This window comes from Anabrus simplex, chromosome 4 (assembly GCF_040414725.1).
Source record: "Anabrus simplex isolate iqAnaSimp1 chromosome 4, ASM4041472v1, whole genome shotgun sequence".
Lineage (NCBI taxonomy): Eukaryota > Metazoa > Arthropoda > Insecta > Orthoptera > Tettigoniidae > Anabrus > Anabrus simplex.
Genome location: NC_090268.1, coordinates 201,850,938 through 201,866,403, shown reverse-complemented (window position 1 = coordinate 201,866,403; position 15,466 = coordinate 201,850,938). Strand labels below are relative to the sequence as shown.

Genomic DNA, 15,466 nt, shown 5'->3' with positions numbered 1-15,466 from the left:
AAAAGCCTGTAAATCTTGTTTGCTTAGTAAACCAACCATGTCCACTAAGGTAGGCCTTTTGTCTTCTCATCAAGCATCGCGCCCCATGGAACGCCTGTATATTGATTATGTAGGACCCTTCCCCCAGTCGAAGGGAAATGCCAACAAATTTATCTTTGTATGTGTAGATGGTTTTTCTAGATTTTCCTGGTTATTTCCGACTAAGCTGGCTACCGCTCAGTCCACCATTACCTGCTTAAATTCTATTTTTGCTTCTTTTGGTCCGTGTCAATATATTGTATCTGATAATGCTAAGGCTTTTACATCTAATTTATTTCGTAAATTCTGTTTTGACTTATCAATATCTCATGTAACTACTTCTGCTTATTACCCGCAACCATCTCTGGCTGAACGGGTTAACCGTAATCTCAGGTCCGCTCTCATTGCTTATCATCATGAAGATCCTTCCAGGTGGGACACGTCCCTGCATTGGTTAGCTTTTGCTTTGAATTCGGCGGTTCATGAATCTCACAAGTTTACTCCAGCTTCTTTGATGTTCAAGTTTGTTCCCAACTCGCCGCTCTCTAACCTCTGGTCTCTGAGTGACATTCTGCCCGAGACAATAGATCCGGACAACATTAAAGATCTTTGGAAGAAGGCTAAAGCCAATCTTAAAGTGTCTCATGAAAAGGTTAGGGAAAGGTATGATCGTGGACGGAGACCCTACCCTTTGAAGGTAGGTGACCAGGTTATGGTCAAAAATTTTGTTCCCGCGGGCAAGCTTGCCCCCAGATTTCATGGGCCTTGTATCATTCTCGATTTTCTAACGCCGGTTACCTTATTGTTAAGTAATCCAGCCACCGAGAGGATATTTAGAGTTCACCTGTCCCAGGTGAAACCGGTGTAATTTCTGTGTTAACTTGCTTCATATTATTTTGAAAGGATATGAAGGTTATATTTTTTTTTGAGTTTCACTTTTAAGGCATTCTGCACTACCTATAATATTTTGTTTCTGATGTAAGCATTTTTGTAAAACCTGTCCCGACCCGTTAAACTGCCATTCTGTCCTTGCCACGGCCATTACCACGCTCCCGTCTCCTGCTCCACCTTACACTGTGGCTTCATAATATTTAATGCCATGGATATCTACACGCCGCCGGCCCCTCAACCTCTCCATAATGCCTGTACCCTCAATGAAGACGATGGTCCTACACAATTCTGCCGCCTAGCTTTAATGTTTCAGTGCCCCCGCAGCCGCGCAGCGCCGTGCAGCAACTGGGGAGGGGGATGGGCCCCCTCCTCTCCAGCGAGGCCGACATGTGCACGGCGAGCCGGAGCTCTCCTCCCGGCCAAGGCGGATGTGCGGCGCACGACCTGCTACTGGCCCGCAGCCTGTATATGTTCACCGCGGGCGCGGCGTGTTTCAACACCTCTGCTCCCCTCATAGTGCGGGCGAGCGGTATCTCAGGGTACTTAAGGGGTCCGAGCGGCCTCCCTTTGGACGCAAGCTGCAACGGCCGGTCTGGCCATCCAACTTCATCAACATCAACTACATGGGCAGTTACTATAAGAGATAACTACACTTGGGAATTCAACAGCAATATTTGGTGGACATGGCAAAATTTTCCTTCACTTTTAAGTATTAAAAGCTTATCTTCAGAAATTCAACTTCTATAAACATAAAGACTTTACTTCACCTGCAACAACAAAATGTTGGAACCGAATTAAGAAATTTCTCAAATACTTCTGCAAGTTATCTGAATATCAACATCAAAACTTGGAACTTATTCTCAAACAAAAGTTTATGTTCTTCTGTGTTACCCCTTGGAGGAACTTTGGGGGGGGGAGGTCTGTACCGGGCGGTACACCTCCACACCGCTTATTTAAAAGTTGCGCCATTTAAAACTCCTCTTCTGGAGGAAGTCTGAACTTTATCTACGGTCTTAATTTCCAAATTTCTCAGAAGATGTCACTACCTGGAAATTTTTGAGTTTGTGAACTGTGTCATTTTCGACGTACTTTTGGTTTGCTTGTATTAAGAAGTGTGAACTTTCTCTTCTAGAGGACACTACTGAAGATCTACAATAGTGCAACCTAGTGCGGAGTCAAAGAACTATTTTGTTGGAGAAAATTTAATTGCAAAAGTTTGTTCTTTGTTAAATTTCTTTCTGTCATTGTTTAAGTTGGCAATATTTACCCCTTTTTTTCCCCTTGTTATGAATGTATCCAATCCCGAAATTCTTCTATTAATTTCTGGCCAATCAGGGGTATCTTCCCCCAACTTGTATCTGTTGCGGGGTCCTACCCAATAAAATCTTTGTGGGAGGGTGTTTTCTTTCCCCTAACGCCTAGAATCTTCCACGAGAGGATATAAACTGCTGATTTTTGGGTCTCCGGGCCACTTCTGTTCCATCTTTCAGTGTGTAAAGTTCATAGCAGGAGGCGGGAAGCGCCTCTTTCCTCGGCAGCGGTCAACAATAAGGTAATGGCCGATTAATAACTTCTTTCTTTGCTAGCTCAGCAGTTTAACTTTCGGGGCGGGTTCTAAGCGTTCAACCATGTAACCTTTTCCTAAAAATGTAAAAACAACTGGTATCTATTCTATTTTCAAACGACATATTGGGATAGAGAGTGCTTAACCCTCTCGAGCTCCCACTCACATTGTCTTGAGGTGAACTTATTTTTCTCAACCAATTCTTCCGTAATGTAATGTAAATTGCTATTAAGTCACCTCTGTAGTATGGGATTAGCCCTTGTATCAACGGCCTAGTGCCAAGTAGGTCTTAATCTAGTGTATTAGGAGTGCAAGTTCGCCTCCTCTCAAATTGTTTTAGAGGTCATTTAATTAACCTGCTTTTCGTTTAATAGACCTCAGTAGATTGGGTATTTTACCCCTGTGTTTATGTCCGTTGAGGACAGCTTGAAGGTGAAGGTTGGTGTGGCCTGTGATTGGCTTACACTTTGAGAGCAGATTGCTCTTTTGAATTCGATATTGTATGCCTCGAGGAGGCTTTACTGTGTAATTTGGAGCAAGTGCTCCAGGGTTTGATTGGGGTCTTCTGCCCCTTTGTTAAAATTTGTATATCGGAAAGTTGGGCTAAGTGCTCAAGAAGTGTGAACTCAGGGCTAGAAGCCCAAATTCTGTAATCCCTGTACTTGTACATTTCAAATTGTGTTTTCGGCTACTAAGTACCTGTTCTTTGTTATTACTTAATTTTGAAAAGAAAATATAACCTTGTTAAATTTTACAGTAACTTTGTTTCCGTAGTTTGAGACTCATTCACGCCCGCACCTTCTTTCTCCTCTACCTACCACCAAAAAACGGTAACAATTATTATTATTATTTACTAGTATATGGATGTATTATACATTATATTTGAGTAAACATTACTATAAGATGGCTAAACCATGTTTTCTAGATACCTGTTGCAATGCATCTATCTATACTGCTAGTAATCAAAAAGATGTCATTCGTACACTTAAGCCTCACATGAGGCCTCTCATTTTTTGGACAGTTGTAACAGTCAATTTGTTGAAATTTGTGTTAGATGGTATTATTTATTGTATTTCCTGACCAGAAACATGAGAATTATTTCTTTTTAAATCCTTTCCAAAATTTGTGCATGAGAGGGTTAACGATTGCCTCTAGAAGGCTAGAAATTATATATTTGGAGCAAGTGCACCATGAATTAGGGGATTTCTGCCCTTGAGTAAATTTGTGCTCTTTCGTAAATTTGAGCTGGGAGCTCAGAAACAGTAATGCGAGGGACTTGAAGACCAGGTTCTGTTGAAGTTCACGAATCTTGTATTTTGCTAGACTTGTTTCAAGATTGTCATTGTACCTGTTGTTTCATTGTCATGTAAAATTGTCAAGTTTTAAGAGAAATATAACCTTTGTTAAAGTTTTAAATCAATCCTTGATAACGTAGTTAGTCCCATTCAAGCCCGCACCTTCTTTAACCTGTTTCTGCTCCACGGGTATCCCCGTAACAATAATTATGATGTTTGTTGTTTAAAGGGGTCTAAAGGTGAGGTCATCGGACCCTAATGGCACGAGGAGAAACGAAATGACCCGACAATTAAAACTTAAAAATGTATCCACTGACTAGAACCTAAAACGAATTATGATGAAAAAAGACCATGAATCCAAAAGAGTAAGGGGATCCAATTCAGAACTCCTTATTTTAAGAGATGATTCTGCTTGTCCAAACGGTTCCAAAATCCAGGTATCCGGCCCCTCATAACAGTAATCACTGGTAAAGCAGAAGCATGCTGTTCCTCCTATTGTGGGTATAATGATGATGATGATGCTTGTTGTTTTAAGGGGCCTAACACCGAAGGCCATCGGCCCCTAATGGAACGAGATGAACGACACGAGATATGAAGTTAACATTTTAAAAAGTATCCACTGACTAGGGTTAAAAAAATGGTGATGAAGAAAAATGAGGGTGAGATTAAGACAATCAGTGTATCTAATAAGCAATGCCTTATTTTCTAATAAAATAAGACAAAATACAGCAAAACAAAGGAATAAGACATTGCCTGGTAGTACAGATATATACACATAATTTACGTTAGACGTTAAAATACATTAAATACGCAAAACAAACTTAAATGAAGTCAACGGGATAAAAGCGCAATTGACATAAAAAAACACTGGGACAAAGGCGATAAAACAGACCACTAACCCTCATAAAGCAGATGACGAGGTGTGATGACGGCTCGTCACCTCGCAGGATGAGGGAGATGGTACGCGGGAGTTTTAGACTACGGCGCAGATCGACCGGGTCCACGCAATCCGTAAGGATGTGTCCCGCGGTAAGATGATCGCCGCAAGTACACACCGGAGGGGGTTCTCCTTTCAGTAGATGGGAGTGCGTCAAGATACCGTGACCGATCCGAAGGCGACATAATACCACTGCTTCCCTCCGGGAAGCCTGAAGGGAAGTCCTCCATACCTTCGTTGTTCCTCTTATCCCTCTCAGTTTATTGGGAATTGGAATGGCCTGCCACTCCCTCTCCCAACGGGGACACAACTAGATGTCTCAGCTGAGTGTGAATATCACTTGCTGGAACCTTGAAAGGCAACGGGGGCAGTGTAAATGCCTTCTTGGCAGCCTGATCTGCTATTTCATTTCCCTCTACACCCATGTGGCTTGGGACCCACATAAACGTGATTCTGCTGCCGGAATCCGAACACCCGACCAGCAGGTCCTGGATCCGCTGCACCAGAGGGTGCCGAGGGAAATAAGTATCAATAGACTGTAGAGAGCTCAAGGAGTCAGTACACAGAAGAAAGTGTCGGCGTCCATTGGACTGTGCGTACCGCAGAGCTTCACAGATAGCAATCTGTTCTGTGTACACAATAAAAGTTTCCGGCAGAGCAAAAAGAAACCTCTCATTGTCGACAAATAACACACAGCCCACATTAGTACCTGTCCTTGAACCATCCGTGTAGACGACGACTGAACCTGGATAGCGGCCAACAACGAACCGGAGGAGCATCTAATAAATCGAAGAGTCAGTGTTTCCTTTTGGGCCATTGTGCTAATCCAGGATTATTTCAGGTCGTCGTACTACCCACGGAAGTACCCCACTAGGTTGCCTGACAAAGCACGGAAACGAAGATGCGTCAAATAATTCGTAACTGCTATCCAAGCGTATCCCAACCGGCCGCGTCGCACTAGGACAAGCAGCGTACTGCAAACGGTCGCCATTGTTGAACAAGCAAGGATAGCTTGGATGAAGTGGCATCTGTCGCAAATTTGCAGCATATGTAAGTAAAAGTACCGGGCGCCTCAGGTGTAAATACGGTGATGATGATGATGCTTGTTGTTTAAAGGGGCCTAACATCAAGGTCATCAGCCCCTAATGGTACGAAATGAAATAACCAAACATTCAAATTCATCCACTACCAAAATAAAATAAAAAATGTCATGAAGAAGGAATGGATGAACATGAACCCTACAAAAAAACAAAAACAAACAAACAAAAACAGTGGATCAGACTCAAAAAGAAGGTAGTTAATTAGAGTATTACTGACCAAGGGACCATTTATAAAGCACAATGATGCTTGATGTCGGAAGGGGTGCTAAATTCACGTCTAAGGCCCCACAGAATGGTACATGTCGCGAGTAAAGTAGAACCATGGTATTTGTCATTTTGGAGTACTGATCAAAAGTAGCGAAGACTCACGGTGGTCCACACAAATTGGTACACAGGGAACGCAGACCTATGGTGCTTCTCACACAATGACGCCACCCTTAGCCAACGCAAACCGGTAAGGTTCCTCACCTAGGTGTACTAGTCACAGGCGCCGGTATTCCCGTGGTGTTCCTCACATAGTGGGTACTAATCACAGGCAACGCTGACCCACGGTGCCGCTCATATAGCGGTACAACTCACAGGCGAAACCCAGACCCGCGGTGTTGCCCACATGGGTACAACGCATGGGTACTGGAATCCACCAGGCCAGGCTTTTTACTGCAACTTATCACAAAACTATTTCGTACCAACTTAGTGATACTACTCGCAAGTACATGCAACCCATGGTGTTCCCCGCATGATGGTACGAATCAAGAGTAGTTTCATGGTTCTAATTCAATCATCCCTTGGTCGCCCCTTGTAGTCGCCTCTTACGACAGGCAGGGGATACCGCGGGTGTATTCTACATGTGCGTCCCCCACCCGCAGGGGGTAGTGTGTTTGGTCCGAGAGAGGTACTTTATTTCCCTGAAGTCCGCCGGCAAGCCGGTTCGGACCCTCCTATCCGGCACCTGGGACGCGCCACGTGGGAGTATCACCTCTCCCCCTGCGACGCCTTCGTAGCAGGTTCGTGGCTCTATATTCTACCACTGCTGCCTGATCATCCTTACCATTAGAAAATGACATACTGAACATTAACAGTGAGACAACAACGTCTCAACACACTCTTAACTAACATTATTATGTACTTACCTAAACGAAGTGTACCAGAGGTCGAGTAATTTCGGTAAACATGGATTCACTATTTGCAGAATTTTTTCAATTTTTTTCCGAGTGCTGATGAATGATTCCTTTGTGGACTTAGTAACTTCTTTCATTTCTCTCCTATCCTTTGAATCAGGCTCAATTATTCCATGCGAAACGCAGCTGGGATCTTGTAAAACAAAGTCAATAATAGCTTTCTTGACGGTTATCATGAAATCTTCTTTCAATTCATCTTCGAGTGTGTTTAACAACTCCTTCCACTCCTTGAATTTGGCTGGCACCAAGCAATAAATATTCATTAACCACCTGTCATCCAGAGGAGACACATGAACAGTGTCAACTCCATGGTGTATATAGTAGTAATATCGCAAAACCTCCTTTTCCTCAGCTGAAGGCATCTGGTATGGCGTAACTTTGTCACCAGTTTTCCTCATGATGAGTTTCACAAGTTTTGAGCGGAATGCTTCTCTCTCTTTTCGAAGGTCAGTATATCTTTTTAATACAGCCTGTAACAAAATAAGTAAATAAATACAAAAAACATAAGAAATGTCGATAATGCATATTTACAGTGTTACAGATACAAGCCAACGTCGGACAACTTGACAGACGTTTGGAAGGGGCGAGGTACAGAGAGGAATTATGCGTGTGCTACACTGCGTACGATTGCACACGTGACGGGAATATTTTCTTGGAACACGGGCAGTGTTGCCACGTTGAGGGATAAATCCCACGTCGTACGGATGTTTTCACACAAGAAGGACTGAGGGATTTATTTGCTACAATTAAGATAATTGTAGACTTACAATCCTCCCAGATTTTTACTTAAATAACGGAATGATAAGTTTCGTTAAAACATACTGTATGTTACGTATAGTTTACAACTGACTACGCAGAATGATAGAAATCTGGCCACACTGCCACCAACAATAGATGGGGCCGTTGGGAAGGAATCCCAAGTTATCAATGGTTACTGACTGAAACACTACATTTGAGTATAGAGTATGACGATGATTATTATTGTTTAAAGGGATCTAAATGAGTATAGAATAAATGGCATAGTACTCTGTTGCAATTCAGTGCGTTCGGATGGAAGAGTACTCCCACGCGCATAGTGAAGATTATGATGAGACAAACAGAGTACGCTTTGTGGCCAACACAACCGACAGGTCTAGTAAAAATTGCGTAGAATCTAATGCTTAGGATGATGCTTGTTGCTTAAAGGGGCATAACATCTGAGGTCATCGGCCACTCATGGTACGAAATGCACGACATGAGATGATAATTAAAATGTTAAAATGTATCCACTGACTAGAGTTAAAAATAATTTGTAATGAAAAATTATTATGAGATTTGTACCGGTTGGTACACCTATACGCCGCCCATTTGAATTTTCCGCCGTAAAGTACTCCTCTACAGCTGAAACTCTGAACTTTAAAACTGAATTAATTCAACCGTTTACCAGAAGATGTCACTGAGTTAATTTCGAATTGTTATTGTTTACTAATTATCAAGAAGTGTGAACATTCTCTCACAGATGTCTCTACCAAAAACTATGATCATGCACCCTGGTGCGAAGTGATGGAACTTTTCTAGAAGATATTTTATACTCATAAGTTATCCTATAATTAAATTTCGTTCTTTCATTTGTAGGTTGGCAATATAAATCTTTTCATTCCGCCAGTTTTGAAATTAGCCAATCGTAAATTTCTGTCATTAATTTTCAGATAATAGCGTCTTTCTTTGCCAATGTCGATGTGTAACTGTAAGCTGTCCAATAAACGGCTGTGGGTGTGTCTTAATCATTCATAAAAGGTCTCGAACCTTCCCCGAGAGTATAAAAACTGCTAATTTTCCTGGCTCTCCGCCACTCGTACATCTAGCTTAGTGTATGGAAGAATAGCAGAAGGCGGGAAGCACCTCTTTCCATCAGTCAGCAGGACTTCAAAATGGTGATTATTTTTTTAAAGGAAATACAACTAGGAAACTAGGAAGACAAGGGCCATGAAGGGCGTGAAAATGAAAGACTCCTAGCTCTCGCAAACCTAACAGCGTCGGGGTCAGAAAAGAACAAGAGTTGACCAAGGGAGGTCGGATAGGATAGATGAAAGTGAGGAGCCTGGCACAAGTAAGTGGAAGCAATGCCAGGACTCAGCTGAGGGCCCCGTGGTTGCCAACCCAACCTCCAAAGTTCAGAGCCTCTGGGGCCCCTTTTAGTCACCTCTTACGACAGGCAGGGGATGCCGTGGGTGTTATTCTATCGCCCCCACCCACAGGGGAAAGTCCTTCAAAAAAGGTAATGGCCGGTTAACATCTTTATTTTCTTGCTAGCTCAGCAGTTTAATCCTGAGGGAAGGTACGAAACCGTTTTTGATGTAACCTATACCATTTCGACGTAAAATTTTCATGTTACTTTAACTCTAAATTGGGGATAGACAGTGCTTTACCCTCTCGAGCTCCCCTGTATTTTGATCTGATAATGATGATGATGCTGCTTGTTGTTTTAAGGGGCCTAACATCGAAGGTCATCGGCCCCTAATGGAACGAAATGAATGACATGAGACATGAAGGTAAAATTTTAAAAAGTATCCACTGACTAGAGTTAAAAAGGAATGGTAATGAAGAAAAATGAGGGTGAGATTAAAACAGTAAGTGGATCTAATACGCAATGCCTTATGTTCTATTAAAATAAGGGAGAGTACAGGAAATCGAAGGAATAAGGCATTGCCCAGTAGTACAGATATTAACACATAATTTACGTCAGAGGTTAAAATAACACATTAAAATGCGCAACACAAACTAAAATGAAGTCAATGAGATAAAAGCGCAACTGACATAAACAACACTAGGACAAAGGATATCATCACACACGATAAAACAGACCGCTACCCCTCATAAAGCGGATGAGGAGGTCTGCTGACTGCTCGTCATCGCGCAAGAGAAGGGAGATTGTACTCGGAAGGTTAAGACTACGGCGCAGATCGACCAGGTCCACACACTCCGTAAGGATGTGTACCACGGTAAGATGGTCGCCGCAGGTACACACCGGAGGGGGTTCTCCTTTCAGTACATGGGAGTGCGTCAAGATACCGTGGCCGATCCGAAGGCGACATAATACCACAGCTTCCCTCCGCGAAGCCCGAAGGAAGTCCTCCATACCTTCGTTGTTCCTTTTATCGCTCTCAGCTTATTGGGAAGTGGGATGGCCTGCCAGTCCATCTCCCAATGAGACATAACCAGAAGTCTCAGCTGAGAGCGAATATCACTTGCTGGAACCTTGAACGGCAACGGGGGCAGTGTAACTGCCTCCTTGGCAGACTGATCTGCTAACTCGTTTCCCTCTATGCCCATGTGGCTGGGGAGCCACACAAATGTAATTCTGGTGCCGGCACCCGAACACCCTGCCAGCAGGTCCTGGCTCCGCTGCACCAGAGGGTGCCGAGGGAAACAGGTATCAATAGACTGGAGCGAGCTCAAGGAGTCAGTACACATGAGAAAGTGTCGGCGTTCATTGTACAGTGCGTCCGCAGAGCTCCACAGATAGCGTAAAGCTCCGCTGTGTACACTCTACAGGTCTCCGGGAGAGCAAAAAGAAACCGATCATTTCCGACAACGAACGCACAGCCCACCTTCGTATCTGTCCTTGAACCATCCGTGTAAACGACGACTGAACCTGGATAGCGGCCAACAACGGACAGGTAGATCCTCCGATAAATCGAAGGGTCCGTGTCTCCTTTCGGGCCAGTGTGCAAATCCAGGATGATTTCAGGTCGTCGTACAACCCACGGAGGTACCCCACTCGGTTGTCTGACAAGGCAAGGAATCGAAGGTACGTCAAACAATTCATAACTGCTATCCAAGCGTATCCCAACCGGCCGCGTCGCACGAGGATGAGCAGCGTACAACAAACAGTTGCCATTGTTGAACACGCAGCGATAGCTCGGATGAAGTGGCATCTGTCGCAAATTTGCAGCATACGGAAGTAGGAGTTGCTGGCGCCTCAGGTGTAAAGGCGGAACACCAGACTCAGCGAGGAGGCTAGCGATGGGGCTAGAACGAAAAGCTCCCGTCGCCAACCTAACCCCGCTGTGGTGGATATTGTTCAGCTTCGCAAGAACGCTTGGTCTTGCGGAACCATATGCTGCACTGCCATAGTCTAACCGGGATAAAATGTGTGCCCGATAGAATCGCAGGAGGACCACGCGGTCAGCTCCCCAATTAGTGCTACTAAGAAACTTCAAGAGGTTAAGCCTCTTGGTGCATTGCACTTTTAGCTCCCGCACGTGTGGCTCCCACGATAATTTACTGTCAAAAAGGAGCCCAAGAAATCGGTAGGTGTCAAAAACTGGAAGAACGACATTTCCTAGATAGAGCTCAGGATGAGGGTGAAGAGTACGTTGACGACAAAAGTGGACAACGGAGGTTTTTGCGGCAGAAAACCGAAAGCCATGTTCTAAGCTCCACTTCTCCACCCTCCTAATAGCTTGCTGTAATTGTCGCTCTGCGACTGCCATACTGCACGACCTATAGTGCAGAGCAAAATCGCCCACATATAGCGACGGTACTACTGCTGGACCAGCAGCAGCGACAATACCGTTTATGGCAATCGCGAACAGAGTGACACCAAGGACCGATAACTGTGGGACTCCATTTTCCTGAACGTGATATTGCGAAAATATCCTCCCTACTCGGACACGGAATAGACGGAGGGACAAAAAATTCGCAATAATTACCGGCAAGTTACCTCGGAATCTCCATTGATGCAGGACTGAAAGGATACCATATCGCCATGTGGTGTCGTAGGCCTTCTCTAAATCAAAGAAAACAGCTACCAAGTGCTGTTTACGGAGAAACGCATCCTGAATAGAGCTCTCCAGGCGGACCAAGTGGTCAGTGGTGGATCGAGCGGCTCGAAAACCACATTGGTACCCTGCAAGAGTCCTTGTTTCTCCAGCTACCACACGAGTCGGCGACTTACCATCCTCTAAAATAACTTACACAGGCAGTTGGTAAGACAAATCGGCCTGTAGCTTCCTGCATACTTAGGATCTTTGTCAGGCTTGAGGACAGGAATGACTATGACCTCTCGCCACTGAGACGATGATGATGATGATGATGCTTGTTGTTTTAAGGGGCCTAACATCGAAGGTCATCGGCCCCTAATGGTACGAAATGAAAGAACAAAAATTACAAAGGCATCCACTGAACAAAATAAAAGAAAAAATGTCATGAAGAATGAATGGATGGACAGGAACCCAACAAAACACAAAACAAACAAACAAAAACAAAAACCAGTGGATCGGATTCAACAGAGAACGAAAATAACGTTATTACCGACCAAGGAACCACTCATAAAGCACAATGATGCTTGGTGTCTAAACGGGGTGCAAAATCCACGTCTAATGCCCCACAGAATGGTACACGTCGCGAGTAAAATAGAACCATGGTATGTGTCACGTTGGGGTATTAATCACAAGTAGCAAGGACTCACGGTGTTCCACAAAAGATGGTACTACTCACAAGTATTGTACTCCGTACAGGTAACGCAGACCTATGGTGTTTCGCACACAATGGCGCCACCCACAGCCAACGCAAACCGATGAGTTTCCTCACCTAGGGTACTAGTCACTGGTGCCGGTCCCAAGGGCCCCGTGGTGTTCCGCACATAGTGAGTACTAATCACAGGCAACGCAGACCCACGATGTCGCTCATATAGTGGTACAACTCACAGGCTACGCCCAGACCCGCGGTGTTGCCCACATGGGTACAACGCAAGGGTACTGGAATCCACCAGGCCAGGCTTTTTACTGCAACGAATCACAAACATACTTCGTACCATGTTGGTGATACTACTCGCAAGTACATGCAACCCATGGTGTTCCCCGCATGATGGTACAAATCAAAAGTCGTTTCATGGTTATAATTCATTCATCCCTTGGGCGCCCCTTTTAGTCGCCTCGCACGACAGGCAGGGGATACCGTGGGTGTATTATTCGTCAGCCTCCCCCACCCACAGGGGGTGTGTGTTTGGTCCGCGAGAGGTATTTTATTTCCCTCAAGTCCGCCGGCAAGCCGGTTAGGACCCCCCTATCCGCCACCTGGGACGCGCCACGTGGGAGTATCACCTCTCCCCCTGCTACGCCTGCGTAGCAGGTTCGTGGCCACTGAGACGGAAAATAACCCTCCATCCAGATACGGTTGAACACACGAAGGAGATGGAGTAGACTATCATCACTAAGGTGTTTCAACATCTGGTTGTGGATGTTGTCCGGTCCAGGAGACGTGTCCTTGCAAAGCGCTAGGGCGCTGTGAGTTCCCAATCCGTAAAGCGCACGTTGTAGTCCTCTGAAGCTTGAGAGGCAAAACTAAGGTTATGACGTTCTGCCTCTCGCTTCACAGCGAGGAAATCAGGATGGTAATTCCCGGAGCCAGATACATCCGCGAAATGACTGGCTAGATGGTCAGCAATCAGGAGGGATTCAGTGACAATATTGCCTGCAATGGAAATTCCCGGTACAGAAGATGATCCATGGATACCCGAAATACGTCGAAGCTTAGTCCACACTTGAGATGATGGAGTATGTGACGTCATAGACGACACATATCTCTGCCATGAAGCCTTCTTACTTTGACGAATAAGAACTCGCGCCTTAGCGCGGAGTTTCTTGAATGTTATCAAGTGGGCCGCAGTAGGCTTTCGACGGTAACGTTTGTGAGCGCGACGGCGTTCTTTGATAGCTGCTGCTATTTCTTCGTTCCACCAAGGAACGAGCTTTCGGCGAGGAGTCCCCGAGTAGAACGGAATGGACTCCGCAGCAGCAGCAGCAAGAATAACTCGGGTGATATAAGTTATTTCCTCGCCGACGGTCTGCCTGATATCATCGTTAATAATAATAATAATAATAATAATAATTGTACCGGGCGGTACACCTCCACTCCGCTAATTTAAAATGTGCGCCTGTTGAAACTCCTCTGCTGGAGGAAGTCTGAACTTTATTGACAGTATTAATTTCCTACCGTCTCAGAAGATGTCACCACGTGGAAAATTTTGAGTTTTTGAACTGTGTCATTTTTGATGTGTTTTTGTTTCGCTTGAAGTAAGAAGTGTGAACTTTCTCTTCTAGAGGACACTACTGAAGATCACCAATAGTGCAACCTAGTGCGGAGTCAAAGAACTATTTTTTGGAGAAAATTTAATTTCAAGAGTTTGTTCTTTGTTAATTTTTTTTCTATCATTGTTTAAGTTGGCAATATTTACCCCTTTCTTCCCCTTGTTATGAATGTATCCTATCCCGAATTTCTTCAATTAATTTCTATCCAATCAGATGTATCTTCCCCCAACTTGAATCTGTTGCGGGGTCCTATCCAATAAAGAGTTTGTGGGAGGGTGTTTTCTTTCCCCTAACGCCTAGAAACTTCCGCGAGAGTATTTAAACTGCTGATTTTTGGGTCTCTCGGCCACTTCTGTTCCATCTTTCAGTGTGTTAAGTACATAGCAGGGGGCGGGAAGCGCCTCTTTCTTCTCCAGCCGTTCAACACAAGGTAATGGCCGATTAATAACTTCTTTCTTTGCTAGCTCAGCAGTTTAACTTTCGGGGCGGGTTCTAAGCGTTCAGCCATGTAACCTTTTCCTAAAATGTAACTACTCCTTTCATATTTTCTCTTTTAAAACGACATATTGGGATAGAGAGTGCTAACCCCCTCGAGCTCCCACTCACATTGTCTTGAGGTGAACTTATTTTCCCAACCTATTTTTCGTTAATGTAAAACAAATTGTTCTTTTCTTAAGTCACCTCTTTAGCATGGGATTAGCCCTTGTATTAACGGCCTAGTGCCAAGTAGGTCTTAATCAAAGTGTATTAGGAGTGCAAGTTCGCCTCCTCTCAAATTGTTATTTTAGAGGTCATTTAATTAACCTGCTTTTCTTTTAATAGACCTCAGTAGATTGGGTATTTTACCCCTGTGTTTATGTCCGTTGAGGACAACTTGAAGGTGGAGTTTGGTGTGGCCTGGGAGAGGCTTAAATTTTGAGAGCGAGTGGCTCTTTTGAAAATTCTGGGTTGTATGCCTCATGGAGGTTTTTCAGTGTAATTTGGAGCAAGGGCTCCTAGGTATGAATGGGGTTTTCTCCCCCTCTGTTAAAACTTGTGTTTGGGGTAAAACTGAGCTGATTGCCCAAGCATTGTGAAGTCAGGGCGCGAAGCCCAAATTCTGTAAATATTGTAACTAACCCCTTTTGAATTGCTACTTTGTACCTGCCATGCTTGTTATTTCTTTGTTTTCGAAAAGAAAATATAACCTTGTTAAATTTTAAATTAATTTTACATTGCACTATAATTTCGTAGCTTGAAACCCATTCACACCCGCACCTTCTTTCACCTCTACCTACCACGGAAAAGTCCGTAACAATAATAATAATAATAATAATAATAATAATAATAATAATAATAATAATAATAATAATAATAATCATAATCGTATAGCCTCAGCTACCGTGTGCAGACATTTCGATTTGACGCCGT

General features: G+C 44.1%; 1 protein-coding gene across 1 annotated transcript in view; it reads right to left on the bottom strand.

The window, feature by feature from the left end:
- LOC137500478 (dynein axonemal heavy chain 7-like) overlaps positions 1-15,466 on the bottom strand; it is a 68,534-nt gene that overhangs the window by 16,443 nt on the left and 36,625 nt on the right. The window contains exon 2 of the mRNA XM_068227375.1: positions 6,936-7,453. Within this exon, the coding sequence (XP_068083476.1) occupies positions 6,936-7,453 (518 nt within the window). The remainder of the gene's footprint in view (positions 1-6,935; positions 7,454-15,466) is intronic.